Below are 24446 nucleotides of genomic sequence, written 5' to 3' on the forward strand. Positions count from 1 at the left end.
ATCCACAGCTATCACACAGGTGACTGGCACAGAGTACATCCACAGCTATCACACAGGTGACTGGCACAGAGTATATCCACAGCTATCACACAGGTGACTGGCACAGAGTACATCCGCAGCTATCACACAGGTGACTGGCACAGAGTACATCCACAGCTATCACACAGGTGACTGGCACAGAGCATATCCGCAGCTATCACACAGGTGACTGGCACAGAGTATATCCACAGGTATCACACAGGTGACTGGCACAGAGTATATCCACAGCTATCACACAGGTGACTGGCACAGAGTACATCCACAGCTATAACACAGGTGACTGGCACAGAGTACATCCACAGCTATCACACAGGTGACTGGCACAGAGTATATCCACAGCTATCACACAGGTGACTGGCACAGAGTACATCCACAGCTATCACACAGGTGACTGGCACAGAGTACATCCGCAGCTATCACACAGGTGACTGGCACAGAGTATATCCACAGCTATCACACAGGTGACTGGCACAGAGTACATCCACAGCTATAACACAGGTGACTGGCACAGAGTACATCCACAGCTATCACACAGGTGACTGGCACAGAGTATATCCACAGCTATCACACAGGTGACTGGCACAGAGTACATCCACAGCTATCACACAGGCGACTGGCACAGAGTACATCCGCAGTTATCACACAGGTGACTGGCACAGAGTATATCCACAGGTATCACACAGGTGACTGGCACAGAGTACATCCACAGCTATCACACAGGTGACTGGCACAGAGTACATCCGCAGCTATCACACAGGTGACTGGCACAGAGTACATCCACAGGTATCACACAGGCGACTGGCACAGAGTATATCCGCAGTTATCACACAGGTGACTGGCACAGAGTACATCCACAGCTATCACACAGGTGACTGGCACAGAGTACATCCACAGCTATCACACAGGTGACTGGCACAGAGTATATCCACAGCTATCACACAGGTGACTGGCACAGAGTATATCCACAGCTATCATACAGGTGACTGGCACAGAGTATATCCACAGCTATCACACAGGTGACTGGCACAGAGTATATCCACAGCTATCACACAGGTGACTGGCACAGAGTATATCCACAGCTATCACACAGGTGACTGGCACAGCGTATATCCGCAGCTATCACACAGGTGACTGGCACAGAGTATATCCACAGCTATCACACAGGTGACTGGCACAGAGTACATCCGCAGCTATCACACAGGTGACTGGCACAGAGTATATCCACAGCTATCACACAGGTGACTGGCACAGAGTACATCCACAGGTATCACACAGGTGACTGGCACAGAGTATATCCACAGCTATCACACAGGTGACTGGCACAGAGTATATCCACAGCTATCACACAGGTGACTGGCACAGAGTACATCCACAGCTATCACACAGGTGACTGGCACAGAGTATATCCACAGCTATCACACAGGTGACTGGCACAGAGTACATCCACAGCTATCACACAGGTGACTGGCACAGAGTATATCCGCAGCTATCACACAGGTGACTGGCACAGAGTATATCCACAGCTATCACACAGGTGACTGGCACAGAGTACATCCACAGCTATCATACAGGTGACTGGCACAGAGTACATCAACAGCTATCACACAGGTGACTGGCACAGAGTATATCCGCAGCTATCACACAGGTGACTGGCACAGAGTATATCCACAGCTATCACACAGGTGACTGGCACAGAGTACATCCACAGCTATCATACAGGTGACTGGCACAGAGTACATCAACAGCTATCACACAGGTGACTGGCACAGAGTACATCCACAGCTATCACACAGGTGACTGGCACAGAGTACATCCACAGCTATCATACAGGTGACTGGCACAGAGTACATCCACAGCTATCATACAGGTGACTGGCACAGAGTACATCAACAGCTATCACACAGGTGACTGGCACAGAGTACATCTGCAGCTATCACACAGGTGAGTGGAGGTGCATGTATGGCGGTACTGTCCATTTAGAATCTGGCAGCTGGTACACTGTACCACCTGCCTACTTAGCACCCACTAAGTTATATAACCGGAGCGGATAGGGGAGGATAAATATAACACAATACAATATATACAATGTTTCATGAATTATGTCTAAGACTGTCGAAATAACAATATGTTCCCCCCTCCATATATATTTCTTAGGGATATGATTATTACTCCTTCTTCATATTATCCCCTATATGTGGATAAATGAGATACACTTATGTATATGGCGGGTCATTCCGAGTTGTTCGCTCGCTAGCTGCTTTTAGCAGCATTGCACACGCTAGGCCGCCGCCCTCTGGGAGTGAATCTTAGCTTAGCAGAATAGCGAACGAAAGATTAGCAGAATTGCGAATAGCAGTTTCTGAGTAGCTCCAGACTTACTCACAGATTGCGATCAGCTCAGGTCGTTTCGTTCCTGGTTTGACGTCACAAACACGCCCTGCGTTCGGCCAGCCACTCCCCCGTTTCTCACGCGTTTTATCCTGACACGCCTGCGTTTTTCCGCACACTCCCAGAAAACGGCCAGTTTCCGCCCAGAAACACCCACTTCCTGTCAATCACACTCCGATCACTACAACTATGAAAATTCTTCGTTCGGACGTGAGTAAATCTACTAAGTTTTGTGTTAAAATACTTAGCACATGCGCACTGCGTACCATGCGCATGCGCATTTTAGCCTTAATCGCGCCGTTGAGAAAATCGGCAACGAGCGATCAACTCGGAATGACCCCCATGGTTATTATTTTTAATTGTTTCTTCCCTCTCTTTATATAACGTCACTCTGTTTATGTGTCACAATATGTATACAATATAGAGACACATTGATATCATCCAACAAAGCTACAAAGTGTATACATCTGATGCTCCTCTTAATTGTGAGGTGGTTGCCATGGAGATGTGACGCCACTTGAATCTAGCATCAACCACGCGCCGAGGTCCATCAGACCCTGGGAGGAAATGCGTCACAGTGCACAAACCCGAAAGTGTAATGGCACCCGGCGTCACATCTCCATGGCAACCACCTCACAATTAAGAGGAGCATCAGATGTATACACTTTGTAGCTTTGTTGGATGATATCAATGTGTCTCTATATTGTATACATATTGTGACGGTTGATGCTAGATTCAAGTGGCCTAAGGGACCTTTTATGTCAGGGGGAGGAGCCACAACTCAAGGGGGAGGAGCTAGGACAGCGGGAAAGTTCCTCTACTATCCACGCCACCAACTATTACCTTTAGTAAACAGGTGGTGAGCGTACTTTTTGGGTACCCTGTTCGGCCATAGCTCCTCCCCCTGGTGACGTGTCTCCTCTCCTAGTGACGTCAGAAGGTCCCTTCTCCCACTCCGATTTAGAACCAACCCTCGGCGCGCACCTCTTTTGGCGAACATCACACACAGAGGAAGTGCTCAGTTTTTCCCCCTGTTTTGACATGGTGCTGCGTGGCGATGGCGGCTGGTGCTGCGGGACTCCGGGTTCGTGTGCTGCATAACAGGCCGCGATCGGAGTCCGCTGCTCCCGGCGTCTGTTACCATGGCAGCAACAACCAGACGAATCATGATCAATATCACGTGAATGTATATATAATTTTAATATGAAATGCTGTTCTGAGAATGGTCACCAGTAAATATAAATCAACATATATATAAGGAGGAAGCTATATAAGGATATTATATTAATAAACGTTGGATGAATACAAAAAACTACACCATAAAGGGTTACTATCTTGCCTCAGGACCGGTCACATGACCAATACTAACCAATTGGAAGATTTCCTTTTTAAAAAAACTCTGACTGGTTTCCAGCATCATGTGACCGGCTGCAATAAGTAAAAATTGGATGTAGTATGGTATGCCGGCGGTCGGGCTCCCGGCGACCAGCATACCGGCGCCGGGAGCCCGACCGCTGGCATACCGACAATGTGGCGAGCGCAAATGAGCCCCTTGTGGGCTCGCTGCGCTTGCCACGCTATTTTATTCTCCCTCCAGGGGGGTCGTGGACCCCCACGAGGGAGAATAAGTGTCAGTATGCCGGCTGTCGGGATTCCAGCGCCAGTATACTGTGCGCCGGGATCCCGACAGCCGGCATACTGAAGACCACCCGTAAAGGATGTAATCATCTGTGTAAATCTCGATGTATAGATAATATATACACTGTGCCTCCTATATTGATTCATGTGATTTTGCTAGACGGTTTTTCTAAATAACATGCACTGGTATACAGGTGCATGCAATCATATCATTACCTGATAGGTATTTAAAGCAGGTCCAGGAACACCACTCTCATATGCTCCTGAGGAAGCTGGGGGACAATAACCCAGTGAAACGCCCTGAGCCATAAGGACTTTGCTTGGGTTACTTACATTGCAGACTCCTTCACCACCTATTGGATATCTATGGACATTTAAACCCTCCAGCGGAAAGCACCTGACATCTGTACTATCAAAGGACACCCCTAGAGCGCCTCCATCTATGGGAGATTCACTGTGTGCTTAGAAATATTTGGAGACTGCATCCTATTGAGCTAAGCCAGCTCTTCTAAGTACATACAGGTGGAATCCGGAGAAAGTCCTAAATCTGTATGGTGACTATTTATGGAGTCAGATATGCAATGTATCATGATATTATGAATTTCTGATCATTCTTTTTAATACTACATTTTAAATATTAAATTCTTTTTAAATGTTCATAACCGTCTAGCACCATCATATTTTTAAACTAATCCGATATTAATTTCAAGCGCCGGTTCCATATATTTCACCAGTCACAGTGTCCCCCCATTCTCTAGACTAGTGTTCCCCACTCCCACAACCATCTCACTGCCCCCTTCCCATTCAACACAGTGCCCACCTATATATCACCCACTGCCTCTACCTGTAACTCTTTCCCTCTCACCCTCTACCTTTTACCCTCTACCTGGTGTCAGCCACTGCCTGTCACCGTCTTCCTGGTGTCACCTATTGCCTCTTCCTGGCATCACTGCTGCTTCCCGTCACACTCTCCCTGTCACTCGCTGCCTCTCCCCGTCACACTCCCCCTGTCATTTACTGCCTTTCCTTGTCACACTCTCCCTGTCACTCACTGCCTCTCCCTGTCATACTCTCCCTGTCAATCACTGCCTCTCCCTGTCACACTCTCCCTGTCAATCACTGCCTCTCCCTGTCACTCACTGCCTCTCCCTATCACTCACTGCCTCTCCCCGTCACACTCTCCCCGTCACTCACTGCCTCTCCCCGTCACTCACTGCCTCTCCCCGTCACACTCTCCCTGTCACTCACTGACTCTCCCCGTCACACTCTCCCCGTCACTCACTGCCTCTCCCTATCACACTCCCCGTAACTCACTGCCTCTCCCCGTCACTCACTGCTTCTCCTTGTCACTCTCTCCCCGTCACTCACTGCCTCTCCCCGTCACTCTCTCCCCGTCACTCACTGCCTCTCCCCGTCACTCTCTCCCCATCACTCATTGCCTCTCCCCGTCACTCTCTCCCCGTCACTCACTGCCTCTCCCCGTAACTCACTGCCTCTCCCCATAACTCTCTCCCCATCACTCACTGCCTCCCCCGTCACTCTCTCCCCATCACTCACTGCCTCTTCCCGTCACTCTCTCCCCGTCCCTCTCTGCCTCTCCCTGTCCCTCTCTGCCTCTCGCCATCACTCTCTGCCAATCCCTGTCACTCTTTCCCTCTCCCCGTCACTCTCTCCCCGTCACTCACTGACTCTCCCCGTCACTCTCTCCCTCTCCCCACCACTCTCTGCCTCTCCCCGTCACTCTCTCCCCGTCACTCTCTGCCTCTCCCCGTCACCCTCTCCCCATCACTCTCTCCCTCTCCCCGTCACTCTCTCCCCATCACTCACTGCCTCTCCCCGCCACTCACTGCCTCTCCCCGTCACTCTCTCCCCGCCACTCACTGCCTCTCCCCGTCACTCACTGCCTCTCCCCGTCACTCTCTCCCCGTCACTCACTGCCTCTCCCCGTCACTCTCTGCCTCTCCCCATCATTCTCTGCCTCTCCCCTTCACTCTCTCCCTCTCCCCATCACCATCTCCCCGTCACCCTCACTCTCTCCTTCTCCCCGTCACTCTCTCCTTCTCCCCATCACTCTCTCCTTCTCCCTGTCACTCTCTCCCCGTCACTCTCTGCCTCTCCCCGTCATTCTCTCCCTCTCCCCGTCACTCTCTCCCTCTCCCCGTCACTCTCTCCCCGTCACTCTCTCCCTCTCCCCGTAACCCTCTCCCAGTCTCCCTCTCCCCGTCTCCCCGTCACTCTCTCCCCGTCACTCACTGCCTCTCCCTGTCACTCTCTCCCCGTCACTCTCTCCCTCTGCCTGTCACTCTCTCCCCATCACTCTCTCCCTCTCCCCGTCACTCTCTCCCCGTCACTCACTGCCTCTCCCTGTCACTCTCTCCCCGTCACTTTCTGCCTCTACCCGTCACTCTCTCCCTCTCACCGTCCCTCTCTCCCTCTCCCCGTCATTCTCTCCCCGTCACTCTCTGCCTCTCCCCGTCACTCTCTGCCTCTCCCTGTCACTCTCTCCCCGTCACTCTCTGCCTCTCCCCGTCACTCTCCCTCTCCCCGTCACCCTCTCTCCCTCTCCCAGTCACCCTCTCTCCCTCCTCAGCCTCTGCCTCACCCTCTGCATCACAATCTCTCTCCTGTCACTATTTGCCTCTCCAAGGCATCACCCTCTTCCTGTCACCCACTGCCTCTCCCCATCACCCACTGCCTCTCCCCATCACTCCCTCTTTGTCCCTTATGGCCTCTCTCTGTCACCCAATGCCTCTCCCCTTAACCCTTTCCTGTCACCTACTGCCTCTCCGTCTCCCACAATCTCTCCTGTCACCCTCTCCCTGTCACCCACTGCTGCTTCCCGTCATCCTCTACATCACCCACTGCCTCTCCCTGGCGTGACCCACTGCCTCTCCAACAAAATTATGGTTCGTGGATATGGCATTCCCTTTGAAGCCACACCACTTGTTGCGAGGCCACACCTACTTACCCAGGAGCATATGGCAAAAAAAGCCCCCCCCCCCCTTTCTCCTGTCATGGTTCCCCCCCACCCTGTCATTTTATTCTGGATCCACCCCTGTCCACAGCTATCATACATGCATCTGCAAGATGTCTGTGTACCCCTGTCTGATGTCTCCTTACCCCTGTTGAGGCTGAAAGTTGGAGGCGAGAGATGTACAACACTAACTGCGATATAATGAGCGGCATTTACAGGCGCAGGAACACCTGTCAAGGGGCAGATGTGTTGCGGGTGCTTGGCCCCTAGAGCACAGGGCTGTGCGACGATGAGAATGAAGGAGAACAGCGGCACAGACCTCACAGTGGTAAACAGAAGAATTCTGCAAATATATCATAGGAAACAGCCCCAGCCTGGTCAGCAGAGGCCCAAATTCCCTAACGAAATATGGGCCCCCCCGCACCGCTGTGCTGATACTGGTGGGGTTCCTCCAACACCCCTGGCTGGGCCATATTGGGGTAATAATATTTTTAATTTCCATTTTTTAAATCCGACAATGGAAGGAGACACGCTCACTAGACTCACTGAGATTTCCCAACAACACCCAAAAGGAAACCAGTCGCCGACCATGTATACGGCAATTTATTGCTCTTGGCAGTCCTGACAATGAACATCCACCCGCAGACAGCCTGCTTCCACCTTGTTTGTCCTCCTCAGTGCAGGATAGGCTTATTGAGACGGAAGACCAGTCACTGTCTCTCGTATAGAGACAATCATAATGCCCAGCTGGGGATAGGGAATGATTATAAGGGCCCTCCTGCCCTAGGGGGCCCGTGTTCCCAGCCGTGGCTGAAACTCACCTGCAGTGCACAATGATTGGGCCGTTGTTCTGCTCCGCTGACTGCTCAGTCTCCTCCACATCCTGCACCAGCTTCAGGAGTGGCGGAGCCTGGTCTGGGGTCTTCTGGTCTGGCCAGGAGGTGTACCAAAAATGCTTCAGATGCCTCTCTTCTTCCCCGCTCTAGAACAATGCAGAGGAATACACACAATTGGTCACGTCATTGTACTAGTGATCCCTGGGGGACAGCGTCATGTTTCCTGCCCAAAAGGGTACCGGATATCTGTGCCCCCTATGTACAGCACAACACAATGACATCATACGTCAACCAAAGATGCTGTTGTGTGCGATATACAACCATAAGACGATACAGTAGTTGTGCATGCCCTACTGTTACACTTATTAAATACAACTACTCCCAAGGGGGCTACGCCGGACCCCCGAGAGAGCAGGCCAGACTTCAAATGAAGCGATCGATCCTGGGGCCTGGTGACGCAATTTGCGTTAAATCCCATCATTGTGGACAAGCTCCCATGGATCAGAGGCACAATGATGTAATCACAGCGCCATGGCCCCCCTGCATCTCCCCTCCCCCCCCCCCCCCCCACATACACACACACAGACGCCCCTCTGGGTGGATCCGGGGAGGGATAACCGAATGTCAGCAAGTATTCCCCCTGCTCCACCCTGTATAAGTAACATGGGGCTATAATACGGGGCTGCGCTAGTCATTATGGGTACACCAAAGTGGCCACATGTGGTTCTTTGATCATGTATGTGCAGCTCATTAATAGACGGAACATACTACACATACCCGTGTCTTATTACGTGTCTTACCTTTAAAGTCATGAGTCTTAGCACATAGTCGTCTTCCTGGATGGTCCGATTCACAGTCACTTCTATTCCCTCATACATGGCTCGGTTCTCCGGCCAGTATTCTGTACATTTCTGAGGTGGGTACAGGGATAAACACAAGACACGCGTGACCATACTGGAATACTTATATCTCCCCAGTGCCAGAACCAGACTACAGAGAAGCTGAGCAGGTCATGTGCAGAATATTATCATCATCATCATCATCATCATCCTCGTCGTTGTCCTTATCATCATTTATTTATATTGGGGTCAAACACAGAACATAAGCAATTTCTACACCAATCGCAGCTGTTACATGTAATTTCCCAGTGTGGGGGAGATGTATCAAACGTTGGCAAGAGATAAAGTGGAGAGAGATAAAGTACCAGCTAATCAGCTTCAATAAGACATATAGTAAGCAGTGGGCAGGATGTACCAATAGTAAAATGTGGTCAATCCTCTGAACACTACCATTTTTGTAGGTTTGCCACAATCCCCATATGTGTCAAGCTCTGGAAAGAGAATCTTTAGATCGCATTGCCTATAAAGCACTTTCCACACAAATCCCCAGAAAGGACGCCCAGGTCATAAATCCAGAAGTCCTCACAACGCAGAGGACAGCTCGTATCGGGAGAACAGTCCTTTGCGCAAACACTGGGTATAGATTCCAGTCCACAGGGGCGGATCTAGGGACGGGCAAGCAGGGCAATCGCTCAGAGTGCTGCTGCCCGTCTTTTGACACAGCTTGGCCATTTTAAATGTAGTGCCGGCCACCAGCCCATCAGAGCTTGCGGTCCAGCAGCTGCGGCTCCTGATAGGCTACCGGACCGTGAGCTTTGATTGGCTGATGACCGGAGTGGAGAGTTGTAAAGTGGAGAGTTTTAAAGTACCAACCAACCAGCTCCTGTCATTTTTCAAACCCAGCCTGTAATATGGTAGTTAAGAGCCGATTGGCTGGTACTTTATATCTCTTCACTTTATTACTCTCCAAGGATTAGTACATAGACCCCTCATTTTGTAATTTATTAGGATGAAGTAAACGCCACTGACCTCGTTGACCTCCTCTATGTTGGTGATCATGACGATGATGGGAGACTGCTGCTGCCAGACCATTTTCCAGAAGTCACCTACGGTGTTGACCGTAGGTCCCTGAGTTGCAATGTAAACTTTTTCCTCTTCGTTGTAACCCTGTGACAAGGAGCAGAAGGGTCATGAGATGTGCTAGGGATCGCCTGCAATAACAACCGCTCAGTTTATAGGCCACATGCATAGAATAATAAATAGTTGCGTATGTGTTGCGTCCGGCGGCATTCCTAGCAGTCTGTACTATAGAGACAAAATGGCTACATAAAAGTTTCGGCAGCAGCCATTTTGTCAGAGGAAAGAGAGTTCCAATGATTCGCCATCCTATAAAAAGCTTTCGAACAAATGATAGCGAGCCCTTAAACCGCACCCATCACGTGCACCCATCCATTTTGCTGGCTGACACAATAATGACAGGAATGCCGACACTAAATTCCCTAGGAACCACTGACATCACACAGCGATGAGCCTCTTTATGATATAGGGGTCTATGTAGTAAGCCATGGAGAAAGATAAAGTGGAGAGAGATTTAGGGGAACATTTACTGAGCAGTGATAAGAGCGGAGAAGTGAGCCAGTGGAGAAATGTCCTCATCAACCAATCAGCAGCTCTGTATCACTTTATAGTATGCAAATTATAGATGTTACTTCAGTGCTGATTGGTTGCCATGGGCAACTTCTCCACTGGGTCACTTCTCCGCTCTTATCACTGCTTAGTAAATGTCCCCCAAAGTACCAGCTAATCAGCTCCTAACTGCCATGTTACAGGCTGTGTTTGAAAAATTACAGTTAGGAGCTGATTGGATGGTACTTTATCTCTCTCCAAGGCTTTGTAAATAGACCCTCTAATGACATCACCAGTTCCTAGTGCGCTGATTGGCTGCAGACTGAAGACTTGGTACAGCCCGCACCGCAGATTATATATTATATATATGTGTATTAATCCCATTGGCAGATGATGTGATTATTCCCTGTTGATCTGTGAGATACCAGCTGCCTGGGAAATACCAATTAATTTAATGGGCAAAACCTTAATCTCTGCTGTCTCCCCAGAAGGCAGCGTCTATTACATTTCATGCCCCTCTGAAGCGGTAATAGTGTTTCCTCAAAATCAGGCCAGGCCAACCTGTGGCTCTCCAGCTGTTGTGAAAATACAAGTCCCAGCATGCCCTTCTACACTTTTGCTATTAGGAAGTGCTAAAACTGTGGCAGAGCATGCTGGGATGTGTAGTTTCACAACAGCTGGAGTGCCACAGGCCTGCGTCTAAATCATGGATTTCAGCACTGCAACACTCTATGGAGATAGGCGGCGATATTCCCGGTGCGATCCACCTCAACTCACCCGTATATAGTTAGCGTTGATATAGGAACTCAGAGGGTCGTCCTCTTGGTCCGGCGACATAAGGCACACTCTGCTATGTGGGTCTGCAAAATACAAAAAACATGTAAGACATAAGGAATCAGATGTATTGCACAAACTGCATCTCTTACAGCCCGGGAGACGTAATGGGGCGATGCACAATTGAATTCAAGTGAGCTTTGCGGATAGATACTGCACCTGCTGATTCAGGGATGGCCAATGCTGCGTCCGCTCTAGCAACCGTTGGAGTCACGGGTGCAGTAATACATAAATGCTAGTTTCAGATACCAGCAATCTCGTATGCAATAGCACTTTTCTGCATGCACACAGGTTCTTGTATGCGCTGAGGGGTTGCTGCAAAAATTTGCGCAGTAGCAAATAATCGCTCAACTGCACCAACATCGGCATTGCGTTCAGTTAACATCCAGCTTTGAACAAGGCCCATTGTGTGTTTTTTTTTATAGTACATACTCCGGAGCCAAGTGTACACAACTACGGACAATGCTGAGTTTTATATTAAGCTATAGTGATAATAACTGCGGCTTTGGTGCACACTGCTATCATTGTACTGCAGCAGGATGTACAAGTATCACTGCGTTTCAGCGGCTATGGGGTGTAATCTTAAGCGCAAAGTCCAACCTTACGTTTCAAGGTCAAACCCACCGAGAAGCGGTTGTAATATGTATTTTGCCTAGGATGTTAAAAAATTTGCAGTTGCTGCTGCAGTGTAGTACCACTTTCCAGTGGCAGGTGGCAGCAAAGAGCAATTCTATACACATTCAATTGGCTGCAAGATTTTTGCACCCAGCTTCTGATTACAAGCCCTATGCGTCCTACCGATTCTCGTGCTATCCAATTACAAAAAAAAACAGGCGCGATCATTTTTACTGCACAAGTCTATGGGAAAATTATTTAAAAAAAAGGGGGAATCAGCCTGTGCCCTTAGAAAATCCACATTATTATTGATTAACATTATTAATAGCTACTAGTGTCTGCAGATCAAGTTTGCAGGCCTGTCAGTCACTCTGTGTCTGCTCTGATAGATGAGCACCTGTGTTCTAATATAGCAACCTGATACTGGGGGCATGGCCACAACTAGGGGGGGGGGGCTAAGGGGGCATGCGCCCTGGGTGCAGAATCTGAGAGGGTGCAGAGATGGGTACTCTGCCTCCACTCCTTCCTCTCAGCCCTAAGGGGCTACCTTCTGCCGGGTCCAAGAACCCTCACTGTAGTTACCCGCTCCCCAGCACCACCAATGAAACGTTCCCCTCGCCTGCAAGTAGAACTCTAATGAATGAGGCAGGGGTGGAGACCAAGGACTCTCCAATCCCCTCTCATTTCCCAAGCGCTGGTCCATGGCCACTCACACACTCATGTGCCTGTGTAAGCCATGTCTGCCCCCAGGCCTGTTCCCCAGCGCCTCCCCCTTCCAGCAGAGGAGGACAGGGTCCTAAGAAGCTTTCTACTGCTGGGTCCTAGTACCCTCGCTGCATGTCCCCGCTCCTCAATACCACCAATGTGGACTCCTGGGAAACCAAACCCTCCCCCCCACCCATCAACTAGAACAATTATGAATGGGGAGGGGTGGCCGTTCACACACTCCTGTACTTCTGTAAACTGTGTCTGCCCCCTTTGCTGCATGGCAGCTCCACCAGAGGGGTACATGGCGAGAGGAAGCAGTAGCAGCCAATAATTAGTCTGGGCACTGAGGTGAGGTCTCTATATGCCAGGACAGATGCTGCCTCCCAAAGTGTGGTCCTAGGTCCCAACCAGCAAACAGGGCTTTGTAGTCCTACAGCAGTTGGAGCCCCCCCCCCCCCCCCCTCCCCCAGGGTGTGTGATACAGTGACTGCATGGCTTATATCCGGTATATAACACCAGCCAGTCCTAGGGACTCCTCTCTGCAGCCAGGATAACCCACATTGTGTGTGTGTCCCTCCCCAGAAGTTTGGTACTTCTCCTCTTTAATTGGTTGTAGGTCCTTACTGTTATACTGGGCTTTGTAGTCCTACAGCAGTTGGACAGTCAGAGTCCCCCACAATACTGTATCTGAGGTGTATGTTAGTTTTCTTGTGTTCCTATCCATTTTCCTAGAGAATGTGTACTGGATGCACCCTGACGATGCTGGTTGTCACTTTGCCAACTGTTCATTCATGTGTTTTTGACATAGTTCCAAAGTGTGTGTGTGTGTGTGTGTGTGTGTGTGCATGGGGGGCGCCAAATTACTGTCTTGCCCCGGGTGTCAAAAATCCTAGTTTCGGCCCTGCTGGGGGTCATTCCGAGTTGATCGCACGTAGCAACTATTTGCTGCCCGTGCGATCAACTAGACGCCACCTATGGGGGAGTGTATATCTGCATAGCAGGGCTGCGATCGCTTGTGCAGCCCTGCTATGCTAAAAAAGTTTTGTGTAAAACAAGACCAGGGTCAGACTTACTTACCCTGTGCGACGGATCCAGCGACGAAGGTCCCGGGATTGACGTCAGACATCCGCCCTCCAAACACCTCCACACGCCTGCGTTCGGATCTTAACGCTCAGAAAATGGTGAGTTGACGCCCTGGAAGTCCTTCCTCCTGTCAATCTTCTTGCGTTCGCTGCTGCGACCGCTTTCTTCGCTAGCGGCGTTGCCCGGCAACGACGCGCCTACGCAATGCGGGCGCTGAACATGCGCAGTTCCGACCCGATTGCATGGCTGCGACGAAGCGCAGCGTGCGATCGGGTCGGAATGACCCACACAGAGAGGTGAATGAGAGTAAGATGGACATATAGTCTCAAGACTAAATGGATGGATTGCCACCGAAAGTGAATGGTTTTGCCATCAATGGCTGAAATCCAATGGTTCTCCACCATCGATGGCATAGAGCCTGGTAATGGGGGCATTGAACATTGCTCACCACCTGATGTGACCAACAAAGTCCCACCCCCTTCACTGATTGGCCCAACGAGTACCGCTTCCAGCAACTGCACTGATGGTAATGTAAACCAATGATGGTTTCATGTTGATGTTTTCCTGCATAGATGTAAAACACTGATGGTACAATCGATGGGAGACCAGTCAACGGTCATCCCCACATACTGTAGAGGAGGAAGAGGAGAGTGCAGCGCCCAAAGTAGGTGAGGAAAGCATCTGCTCTACTGCTGCTTCATCTGCATGGAGGGGTGGCCCGGGACGTGAGGTCCTGCTGCCAGTCCAATGTACTGTGCATACTATCCTGGTCGGTGTCATGCATTTGACAAGTGTTGCTGACACTAACCCAATGACTTAGTGTCGGCTGTTGATGATTTGCCATTCGCAGCTCCCAGTAATACGTAATGTAAATTCACGCAAATTTACGACTTACTCGGCAGAATGGTTTTGTATCGGTTTTTCCGCACCAAGCCCAGAATTTCATATTCTTTTGGATCGACAAAGTTCATTGGAATTTCCTGGAAAAGATACATTTTTATTTGTGTAAGAGTAACAAAGAATAAGCTACAGAGAAATCACTGTGCTGATATATACATATATCTCATATACTGACTATTTATCCAACAGTATATAACGCTTGGGGAAATGCAGAAACGTCATGTAGGATAATGTAGTGAACTACTTACAGAAATACACACGTGTAGAGGCTGGGAGTGCAGGTGAGGTGTAACCCTGCCCCCTGTTATGCCGTGACCACGTCCACGGTGCATGATGGCACGCACCCTAACTTTGTAGTGAATGAGGGGGCGTAACTGTGCCTTCCTCTGTGGCCATGCCCACTAGCACCTGGGCCCACTGGAAGTCTGTGCAGCCCTGCTTCGGTGTGAATGCTGGTTGTAACCGCTTCCCCCTGTGAAACCACACCCCCCAGTGATACCATGACCACACCCCACACGCAGCCCAGCCCAGGTCTGTATGCTGTCTGAATGAAAGATCATGACGTATAGGCACACTGGGCAACTGCCCAGGGCTCCACAATTCTAGGGGCCTTTGAGCAGGGGCTGGCTGGATCAGGGGGGAAACTACAGCCTCTTGGGCTGGTGACTCTGAAGGCAAGTAGAGGGAGGCAAGTAGAGAATGCTGCCAGAATTGCACACAATCAGAGCAACCAGGCCGCGTTCTCTACCTGCCTCCCAGCCTGCAACCATGTAGGGTAGTTATACTGTCATGCAGCTGGTTCCCTGCGACTGTATGGACTCACAAAGAACTCCTTCTGCAGCTCAAAAGAGTCGAGGGCCCTCTCATGCAGCTCCTCGGCGGTCAGGACGTTGCTGGTGGTCTGCAGGTATTCCTGGGTGGACTGCTCCCTTGGAGACATGATGTGCCCATAGGGCTCTGTGGATCCCGGTGTACACATGTCCAGAGTGAGAGACACATTGGAGCCACGTCTGCACAACACAGAGAAGAGCATACGCTGGTCATTTATCCGCCGCATGAAATACATATAAACGCTTGCAAATTTATTTCACAGGGCAACATGACTTATTACTTATATTCAGGGATAAGGGCCCTCATTCTGAGTTGATCGCTCGCTATCTGCTTTTAGCAGCCGTGCAATCGCTAAGCCGCCGCCCTCTGGGAGTGTATCTTAGCTTAGCAGAAGTGCGAACGAAAGGATTGCAGCGTTGCTACAAAAAAAGATTGTGCAGTTTCTCAGTAGCTCGAGACCTACTCCTAGCTAGCGATCACTTCAGACTGTTTAGTTCCTGTTTTGACGTTACAAACACGCCCTGCGTTCGGCCAGCCACGCCTACGTTTCCCCAGCCACTCCTGCGTTTTTATCCGGCACTCCTGCGTTTTTACACACACTCCCCAAAAACGGTCAGTTACCACCCAGAAACACCCACTTCCTGTCAATCACTCAACGATCAGCAGTGCGACTGAAAAGCGTCGCTAAACCTTGTGTGAAACTGCATCGGCTTTTGTGAAAGTACAACGCGCGTGCGCACTGCGGCCCATACGCATGTGCAGAAGTGCCGCTTTTTCACCTAATCGCTGCCCATGTGAGGGGACGCGGTGCACTACTTGGGGTTCCCCGTCACTTTACGCAGAAAACGACACCAAAAAAGTAAAAAACCTCAAGTCGACCTTTTCATGTGTCGACCTTTCATGCGTCGACCATTTTCATATGTCGACCATGCCAATGTCGACCAATAGTGGTCGACCTAATGACTGTCGACCATAACATGGTCAACCCTTCATACCGGAACCGGAGGAACCTTGTTCAGGCCACAAAATGGCCGCTCCCATTCTGTGTGACAGGGACATAGAACATCTACTCTAAGGTCACCAATGAATGCTGATATCGTCTCATTTTATCTACACTGATTTATCTACACTGACTACACTTTCTGACAAATTTCCTGCTACACAAACTCCGGGTATTAGTATTCAAAATTCACGGTTTTGTAACATCACGCCAGTATGCTAAAATGTAACATACTTTTGACCACAAGGGGAGCTGTCTTTTTGGAGTGCATTTACCATAGAGTCTGTTGTTGTGTTTCCTGTTTATAAAAAGTAATATTATTTTTCCTTTAAGCAGGACAAAATAATTATCTCAGTGGTGCCTGGGGGTACTTCGGGCCTAATTCAGAGCTGATCGTAGATGTGTGGGGAAAAAAAATGCACATCTAAGATCAAAATCTCTGCCAGGCCCTCCCTCGCAGACGGACGAAAGCCATACTTGCCTACCCTCCTGGAATGGCCGGGAGGCTCCCGAAATTCGGGTGGCCCTCCCGGCCCCCCGGAAAGGTGGGCAAGCCTCCCGCTTACCCTGCAGCCCCACTACGACCCTCCTCGGCCGCCCGCAGCAGAGAACAAGTGGGCGGTCCGAGGGGGGTCCGATGACGCGTTTCGCGCTGAATCGCGCCATCATAGCTCCGCCCCCCGCTATACAGCACCTCTTTTCTCGGCACTGCACAGCGGGAGGCGGAGCCACGATGACACGACCCTGATGCCACGCCCCCCGACTGTCCACTTCCCTGTCGGCCACGTCTCCCTTACCGCCCATCCTGCTGCCAGCCACACCCCCATGCACCTACAACGCTGCTTCCTCCCGTAGGATGGGGCAGCAAAGTAGGTAAGTATGGCGAAAGCATCTGACAGCGGCGATGCTTTCGCACCTGGTGAGTAGCTCCCTGCCTCCACAGCCTAGCAGGCGGCTACCCACCATGTTTTTGGTCGCAGCGGCTGCGTGTGATGTAATTTTATTGTCTTGCCTGCCCCTATGCCTCGCCGACCGTGTGATGTTATAGTTATGATATGCGCTTATGCTTTGTGCTTACGCTATGGTTAGCTGGTGCATATTGTACCTATGCTCTGTTATTCAACAACTTTATAGTGTTTACTACCATGTGCGGCGCTGTGTGCACTCTATGGCGCCTTATAAATAAATTCCAGTAATAATATTTTGAGTATCGTCTCCTTATATCTTGCTGCACCCCATTGCTCGCTGTGTGAGACCGCAGTCATGGTTTTCACACACAGTAAGCACACCCCCTAGATATTATTGGCTGCCTGACAGAACACAGGTGACAGCAGTAGCAGGACAGGATTTCTTACTGAACCTGTTTGATCCTATGCCGGGTCATCTTGTTCTCCAGACATACAAATGTGGCTAATTAATGTCCGCCTGTGCTATGCCTCCTGCTAGGGCCGTCTTAACAGCGGTGTGGGCCCTTGGGCACAGCAATACACTGGGGCCCCTACCCATCCTCCATGGGTGGGGGGTGCTATTAGCAGAAGCTTTGATGTCCCGTGGGCAGTAGGGGGTGTTCTATCTTCCGCTCAGCATGTAGGACCTGGAGCAGTAATTTCTGCTAATTACTCCTTTACTGCACAGATGGGGTGGGAGGGAGAACACTAAACTGTAAAAGGTGGCATTGGGCTGAATGAAGGGCCGTGGTACATGACTATCAGGGTGGTATGGGGTGTTTAATATGTAAGGGAGGGGTCGATAGTGGAGTGGTCTTAATTTTCATCATTTTCTGGTGGGAGGTCAGCTTGCTTGACTGCAGATATCTCAAGTTCCTGGAAAAATATTTCTTAGCTTTGCATGGGATAAAAAAATTAGAGTGTCTAACCTTCAGGAGGTACTGGGGACTTGGGGATCAGAGTTCAGGAGCCAGAGCAATCCACCAACAAATATATTAAACTGCATATTAGGCATGTGGAGCTTGAGCAGGGACCATCTGCTTGAAGGCTGATATCTCTGGTTCTGGGCATAGTAGAGACAAGCTGCTAGTACCCACCGGAAGTGGAGAGTCCCAGCTTTTGAAATGTACCCTCAGAAAAACTCTAAGTCTTACAGAGCCCAAGATATCTGGCTGGGAAGAACAATTAACAGACTTGGATGGGGACCACTGCTTTGAAGTCGCATATATCTGGTTCCCTAGGACCGATTTTCAAAAATCTGGTACCCCTGGAAAGAGGGGACCCTCAGCTATCAGCCTAGGGCCCTTATACTCCTGGGGCCCTTGGGCAAGAGCCCATTGAGCCCATACGAAAAGACGGCCCTGCCTCCTGCAGACTTTCTCTGCAGACTATCACTCTGATAGATTACACACAGTAAGGACATCACCTTTCCTGAAGCCCCACAGATTTCACTGTGAGAGTCCCCGGGTCAGTGTCGCCTCTGATATCCATCAAACAATCGAAGACGGGAGTGTCAGGTACAGGGTCGAAATCCATGAAATCCTCCGCTTTGTCATCCGTCCATTCCGAGTAGGTGAAGGACGGTTGTCGGCTGACGGACTGGCGTCGGTCCTCCGACAGGACTGGCTCTGCGTGCGACTTCAGGTACCACACCTGGAAGCAAATGACAGAGGCTAGAGCTGATTGTGGCCTATTTGCAACTAAGCACGACAACCCTGTGTGTAGAATAGACTGCTGTGTGGGTGCAGCGGGAGAGATCAGGAGCCTGGAACAGCCAGTACGTTCCCGTCTACTCTCATCTCTATTGTGTCCCTGTGTTTAGCCTTGTTGGGCCTGACTTCAATGTGATGAAAGCGCTGCCCTGGAACAGTGTGGAAATATACAGCGCTCGTCCCTTTATTGCAGAGAAAGTCTAAGTGCCTGCATCATACAGCAGAGAGCGTGTCCTTGTCACTATTCCCGTCATTCTGTCTTCTGCCTGATGATCACACGTGCGGCCTTGTTGCCACAAATCAGCAAACACCGAGCGTTCGCCCGTACAGGACTCATACTGGATTCTATCACCCCGTCCTGGCCCTTACTCAGTACACGTGCAGCACCAGGGGTGCCCGCCTAGGGCCCAGTGCTTCTGACTTATATAACACTTATTAACACTTTAACCTCTCGTTACCTATCCATAAATATTATTTATCCATACCAGATAAATAAGGAGGGCTGTATAATTATATGTAGGGAGGATGAGGAGGTCAGATATTTGGCCTTGAGCGTCTACCCGGCCTAGGGAGCCATCATCGGGCTCTCTACACAGATAATGCCACGTACAACTGGACACACGTGACAGACATGTACTGCATGTGTGCTCTGCACATAGATGAGATGCGTGACTAGTGTTTACATAATGCCATATACAGGGGATGCGGTCAACATCCCGCTGGACTGATCCCATATATAGGCCTGCACCAGATCATGTTCTCCTCACCTTCTACCATGTTTCTACCATAGAGTGTCAGCACACAGGGTTCTCGTTTCTCACTCTTAGGGTTATCGCTTGTATTATTGTAATGTTACTGGCAAATTCAGATGTGGGGCCGGATGCAGGATAGGACTGGACCACAGGGGTACAGGGGAAACCACCGGTGGGCCCTACTGCCTGGGGGCCCTCCTCCTGCTCTAAGGATCAGGTTCCAGACTGTGCACTTGAATTATACATTATACACATGTTACCTTATACTGGACTATGGTGCATTCTCTACAGTGCATTATACATTATACATATGTTACCTTATACTGGACTATGGTGTATTTTCTACAGTGCATTATACATTATACATATGTTACCTTATACTGGACTATGGTGTATTTTCTACAGTGCATTATACATTATACATATGTTACCTTATACTGGACTATGGTGTATTTTCTACAGGGCATTGCTGTTATTAATCTGGTACATTATCATGTATGCAGCAGCTGAATTTACTGTATATATTTATGAAGGGGCCCAGACGCTGCACTCTCTAATGGTTAGTCAAACCAATGAGGCGGCAGGCCACACCCCCTCTGCAGACTGGCCACACCCCTAACCATGGGCCCCTACCACTACACTCCCCCAGAGGGCCCTACATGCTCCAGTCCGACACTGGCTGGATGTAATGAAGTCTGAGGTGGCTGGATGTGCGGGTTCCCTGCCAGACTCAGAAGTTTTTTTAAAGCAGCAATCCCATGCCTTGTAAATGATTGCTTCTTTAAAAAAAGTCATAGTTCAGCCGGGAAACCCACACCTCCGCCCACCTCAGACTTCATTACATCCGGCCCGTGGTTGCAGTTGCTATCGCTTCCTTGGAAGCAGCAGTGATAGCGCTGTATGGTGATGCAGCACGAGACGTCTTTTACACGCAGACGCCTCCCACTGCAGTAGTGATCCGAGCTGCGTCCTGGGACCCACCATCCGATATCTCACCCACTATTTGGCGGCTTATGGCATCCCTGGGTACACGTGAAACGCCCACTGCAGCGGCCTGGAAATCTCCGTCCAATGAGGAGATTCCCTGGTCTCTACCCTCCCCCTAAACAGCAGCGACACACCTCCGTTCTCAGAAACGAAGGCTGTCGCCGCCCCCTCCCAGACCCCAAACGCCCGGTCCACGTCCTGCGCCGCAGGACCCGTTCGCGGTAGCAGATTTGACGGGATCTGAATGACCCTCAAGGTGATTTGCAAACATTACATCAGTGGTTTCCAAACTTTTTTGCATCACAGCGCCCTAGAGTATCAGCCTTTTTTTCACGGTACCTCTAGGCCAAACGTTTCTTATTGAGAAATTTAGGGGGTCATTCCGACCCGATCGCACACTTTACTTCTTTGCAGCCGTGCGATCGGGTCAGAACTGCGCCGGCGCCGCAGTGCGCCAGCACATGGCAGTCATCGTTGCCTAGCGATCGCCTCTGAGACTGAGGCGGTCGCTAGGCGGGAGGGGGCTGAACGCGGAGGCTGCGTGACGTGTCACGCAGCCGCTGCGCCCAGCGGGAGCGACAAGTAACTCCCAGCAGCCAAAGGAGCAGCGCTGGCCGGGAGTTACTCCTCAAATACAAAGGCATCGTCTCTGTGCAATGCTTTTGTATTTGTGTGTGTGTGTGTGTGTGTGTGGGGGGGGCATTGACATGCGGGGCGGACTAGCTCTGTGCTGGGTGCCCCCCCCGCATGTCTGAGTTAACGATCGTAACTGTGCTAAACTTAGCACAGCTATGATCAACTCGGAATGACCCCCTTAGAAAGAAATATTAAATGAGGTAAATTGTGTTTACAGGTAATCCTTAGGGTCAGGTGTGTGGTGAGGGACAAGATTTGCTTCTGTTTGGCCACATATTTTATGACTGGCAGCCACCAGCACTGGTTTTGCCTATTATATTGACCATGAATAATTTGGATTGATCCTGACCACCAACCCAGGGCACCCCTGCAAGTGTCCCGAGGCACCCAGTTTGAGAACCCCTGCATTAGATAATAATAAATATATAATATATAAATAATGTTAAAAAATCATCCCCCTATCAGATTCACACATCATACAGTAATCCACGATCTCGGCGCTGTCTTTACTTTATCACAGTCAACGCGGCGCTAATTAGTACTTATTACAAAATACATGACAACCTGCAATCGGGATGCAATTAATTTCCAGGCATTCAGGATACCGACGCCGGAATCCCAACAGCTGGTGAAATGCTGACGGTTGGAATTCTGACCGACGCACGGTATTGCCACTTGGGTGGTGGTCCCCGTCACCACTCGAGAATAGTGTGGCGAGTTAAGCTTGCCACTGGGCCCGATGCGTGGTGAGCGCAGCATTCCGCCTGCCGGGATCCTGGCTGGCGGTAAAGCATGCCGAACCTCTGCAGTCTACTTGTATGTTACATGTATATGAAAATGATATGTGAAAACAACATGAGAATATAAGAATTAATATGTGAAGGTGTATATTATATGTAAATGACAGATACATGATATATAACTAAATGTAATGCAACTCTGTAAAACAAATGTAGTGTGTGTAGCTGCTGTAAGGGAGGTTTATTTAACACAACTACATATACACATGCACACATAATTATATACACACACACATACATATATACGCAATTATAAACACACACACAATTATATACACACACTCATATACAGTCAATATAACGCACACATAATTATATACACACATATACATGCAATTATAAACACACAAACATATACAGTCAATATAACGCACACATATTATATACACACGTACACACATATACAGTCAATTACATACACACACCCAATTATACACACACACACACACACACACACACACACACACACACACACACACACACACACACACACACACACACACACACACACACCTAGTAAATGAAGCCAGAGGTTCGGCAAGACTAAAGGGACATTTGAGCTCTCTATATTGATAGGAATCTGTCTTGCCTGTCCAGTACATAATGATCGGCTTACCATGGTCCCAATCAGCGCCATGACGAAGAAAACAATCGCCAACACAAAGCCAGGCATCTCGATTTTCCAGAATCCACTTTGCAGGGTTGTTAAATCCTAAGAGACAAAATTCTGCATTAGCGGGTCTGCTCTCCTGCTCATCTGTTCTGCTACTTGTAGTGCACAATGCACGTCACGCGGCATCCGTCTGATGAATCTGACCGCAGCCGTCTTACTAAATGCATTCTACACATTCACAAAGAGTAGAGGATGGCAGCTAACGCTGTCACATGACCACATCAAAGGTGTTATTCGTCATTAGCACGCAATGGTACCACGCACACTATGGGGGATATCCAATTAGAAGCAATCCGGTTTTGGCCGGTAAAAATGGCCTGATATCGTGGTATCCAATTAGAGGCCATTTTTATCGTCTGAAAACGGACCTGCGATCGTGCGATTATACATGGGATCCGAGATAAGTTCCCGATCCCATGTGTTATCGCGGCTCTGGCGGCTGCATATCGCAGACTATGGGGGACATTTACTAAGCAGTGATAAAAGTGGAGAGGTGAGCCAGTGGAGAAGTTGCCCATGGCAACCAATCGGCTCCTCTGTATACTTTTATGGTATGCAAATTTTAAATGTTACGTGACCGTCAATGCTGATTGGTTGCCCTGGGCAACTTCTCCACTGGCTCACTTCTCCACTCTTATCACTGCTTAGTACATGTCACCCTATGCTTCGGGTGCCTGAGGCCCACTCTCCTTAATGAATAAGCCCGCTAGGGACATGTGTAGAAAAATGCAGCTGTCATGGCTACAGTCATGTCCTTAAAATGATATTTTAACGCTGTACATTTGGGTATTCGCAATTGTCCAATGCTTGCCGGAGCCATAGATGATTTAGGAATACACACAGAAAGGCCTCTGGGCCTCGGGAAAATGTATAGAATGACTGCGTAGGGAACATAATGTGACCGAGCAGCGTAAACGCACCGTCTGGGCTTGCGGAGCTCCTCTCAATGCATCACTCTGGCTTGGAAGGGGTTAACGTTTTGTGGTGGGAGGAACGTAGAGAGAAGGTCCGGGAAGCTGATTGGCTGGATTGTGGATAGGGGCTGGCCGGCCATGCATATAGGCTGCTGACATGGTACTTCCTGACTCTATTTTCATTTCTTCTCGTGGAACTGCTAAGTAACCCCTTTTATTGGGGGTCATTCCGAGTTGTTAGCTCGTTATATTTTTCTCGCAACGGAGCGATTAGTCGCTAATGCGCATGCGCAATGTCCGCAGTGCGACTGCGCCAAGTAAATTTGCTATGCAGTTAGGTATTTTACTCACGGCATTACGAGGTTTTTTCTACGTTCTGGTGATCGTAATGTGATTGACAGGAAGTGGGTGTTTCTGGGCGGAAACTGTCCGTTTTATGGGTGTGTGTGGAAAAACGCTGCCGTTTCTGGGAAAAACGCGGGAGTGGCTGGAGAAACGGAGGAGTGTCTGGGCGAACGCTGGGTGTGTTTGTGACGTCAAACCAGGAACGAAACTGACTGAACTGATCGCAGTTGCCGAGTAAAGGGGTCATTCCGAGTTGTTCGCTCGCAAGCTGCTTTTAGCAGCTTTGCACACGCTAAGCCGCCGCCTACTGGGAGTGAATCTTAGCATATTAAAATTGCGAACGAAAGATTAGCAGAATTGCGAATAGAC

General features: G+C 49.7%; 1 protein-coding gene across 2 annotated transcripts in view; it reads right to left on the reverse strand.

Moving 5' to 3' along the window:
- Nucleotides 1–24446, reverse strand: part of PTPN5 (protein tyrosine phosphatase non-receptor type 5) — a 214417-nt gene that overhangs the window by 15293 nt on the left and 174678 nt on the right. For both annotated transcript variants that reach the window (XM_063946358.1, XM_063946357.1), the window contains 8 exons: nucleotides 22762–22857; nucleotides 18685–18911; nucleotides 15304–15490; nucleotides 14476–14560; nucleotides 11118–11200; nucleotides 9744–9881; nucleotides 8676–8786; nucleotides 7861–8021 (listed from right to left, as the gene is read on the reverse strand). In XM_063946358.1, the coding sequence (XP_063802428.1) occupies nucleotides 7861–8021; nucleotides 8676–8786; nucleotides 9744–9881; nucleotides 11118–11200; nucleotides 14476–14560; nucleotides 15304–15490; nucleotides 18685–18911; nucleotides 22762–22857 (1088 nt within the window). The remainder of the gene's footprint in view (nucleotides 1–7860; nucleotides 8022–8675; nucleotides 8787–9743; nucleotides 9882–11117; nucleotides 11201–14475; nucleotides 14561–15303; nucleotides 15491–18684; nucleotides 18912–22761; nucleotides 22858–24446) is intronic.

The sequence above is a fragment of the Pseudophryne corroboree genome, chromosome 11 (genome assembly GCF_028390025.1).
Source record: "Pseudophryne corroboree isolate aPseCor3 chromosome 11, aPseCor3.hap2, whole genome shotgun sequence".
Classification (NCBI taxonomy): Eukaryota; Metazoa; Chordata; class Amphibia; order Anura; family Myobatrachidae; genus Pseudophryne; species Pseudophryne corroboree.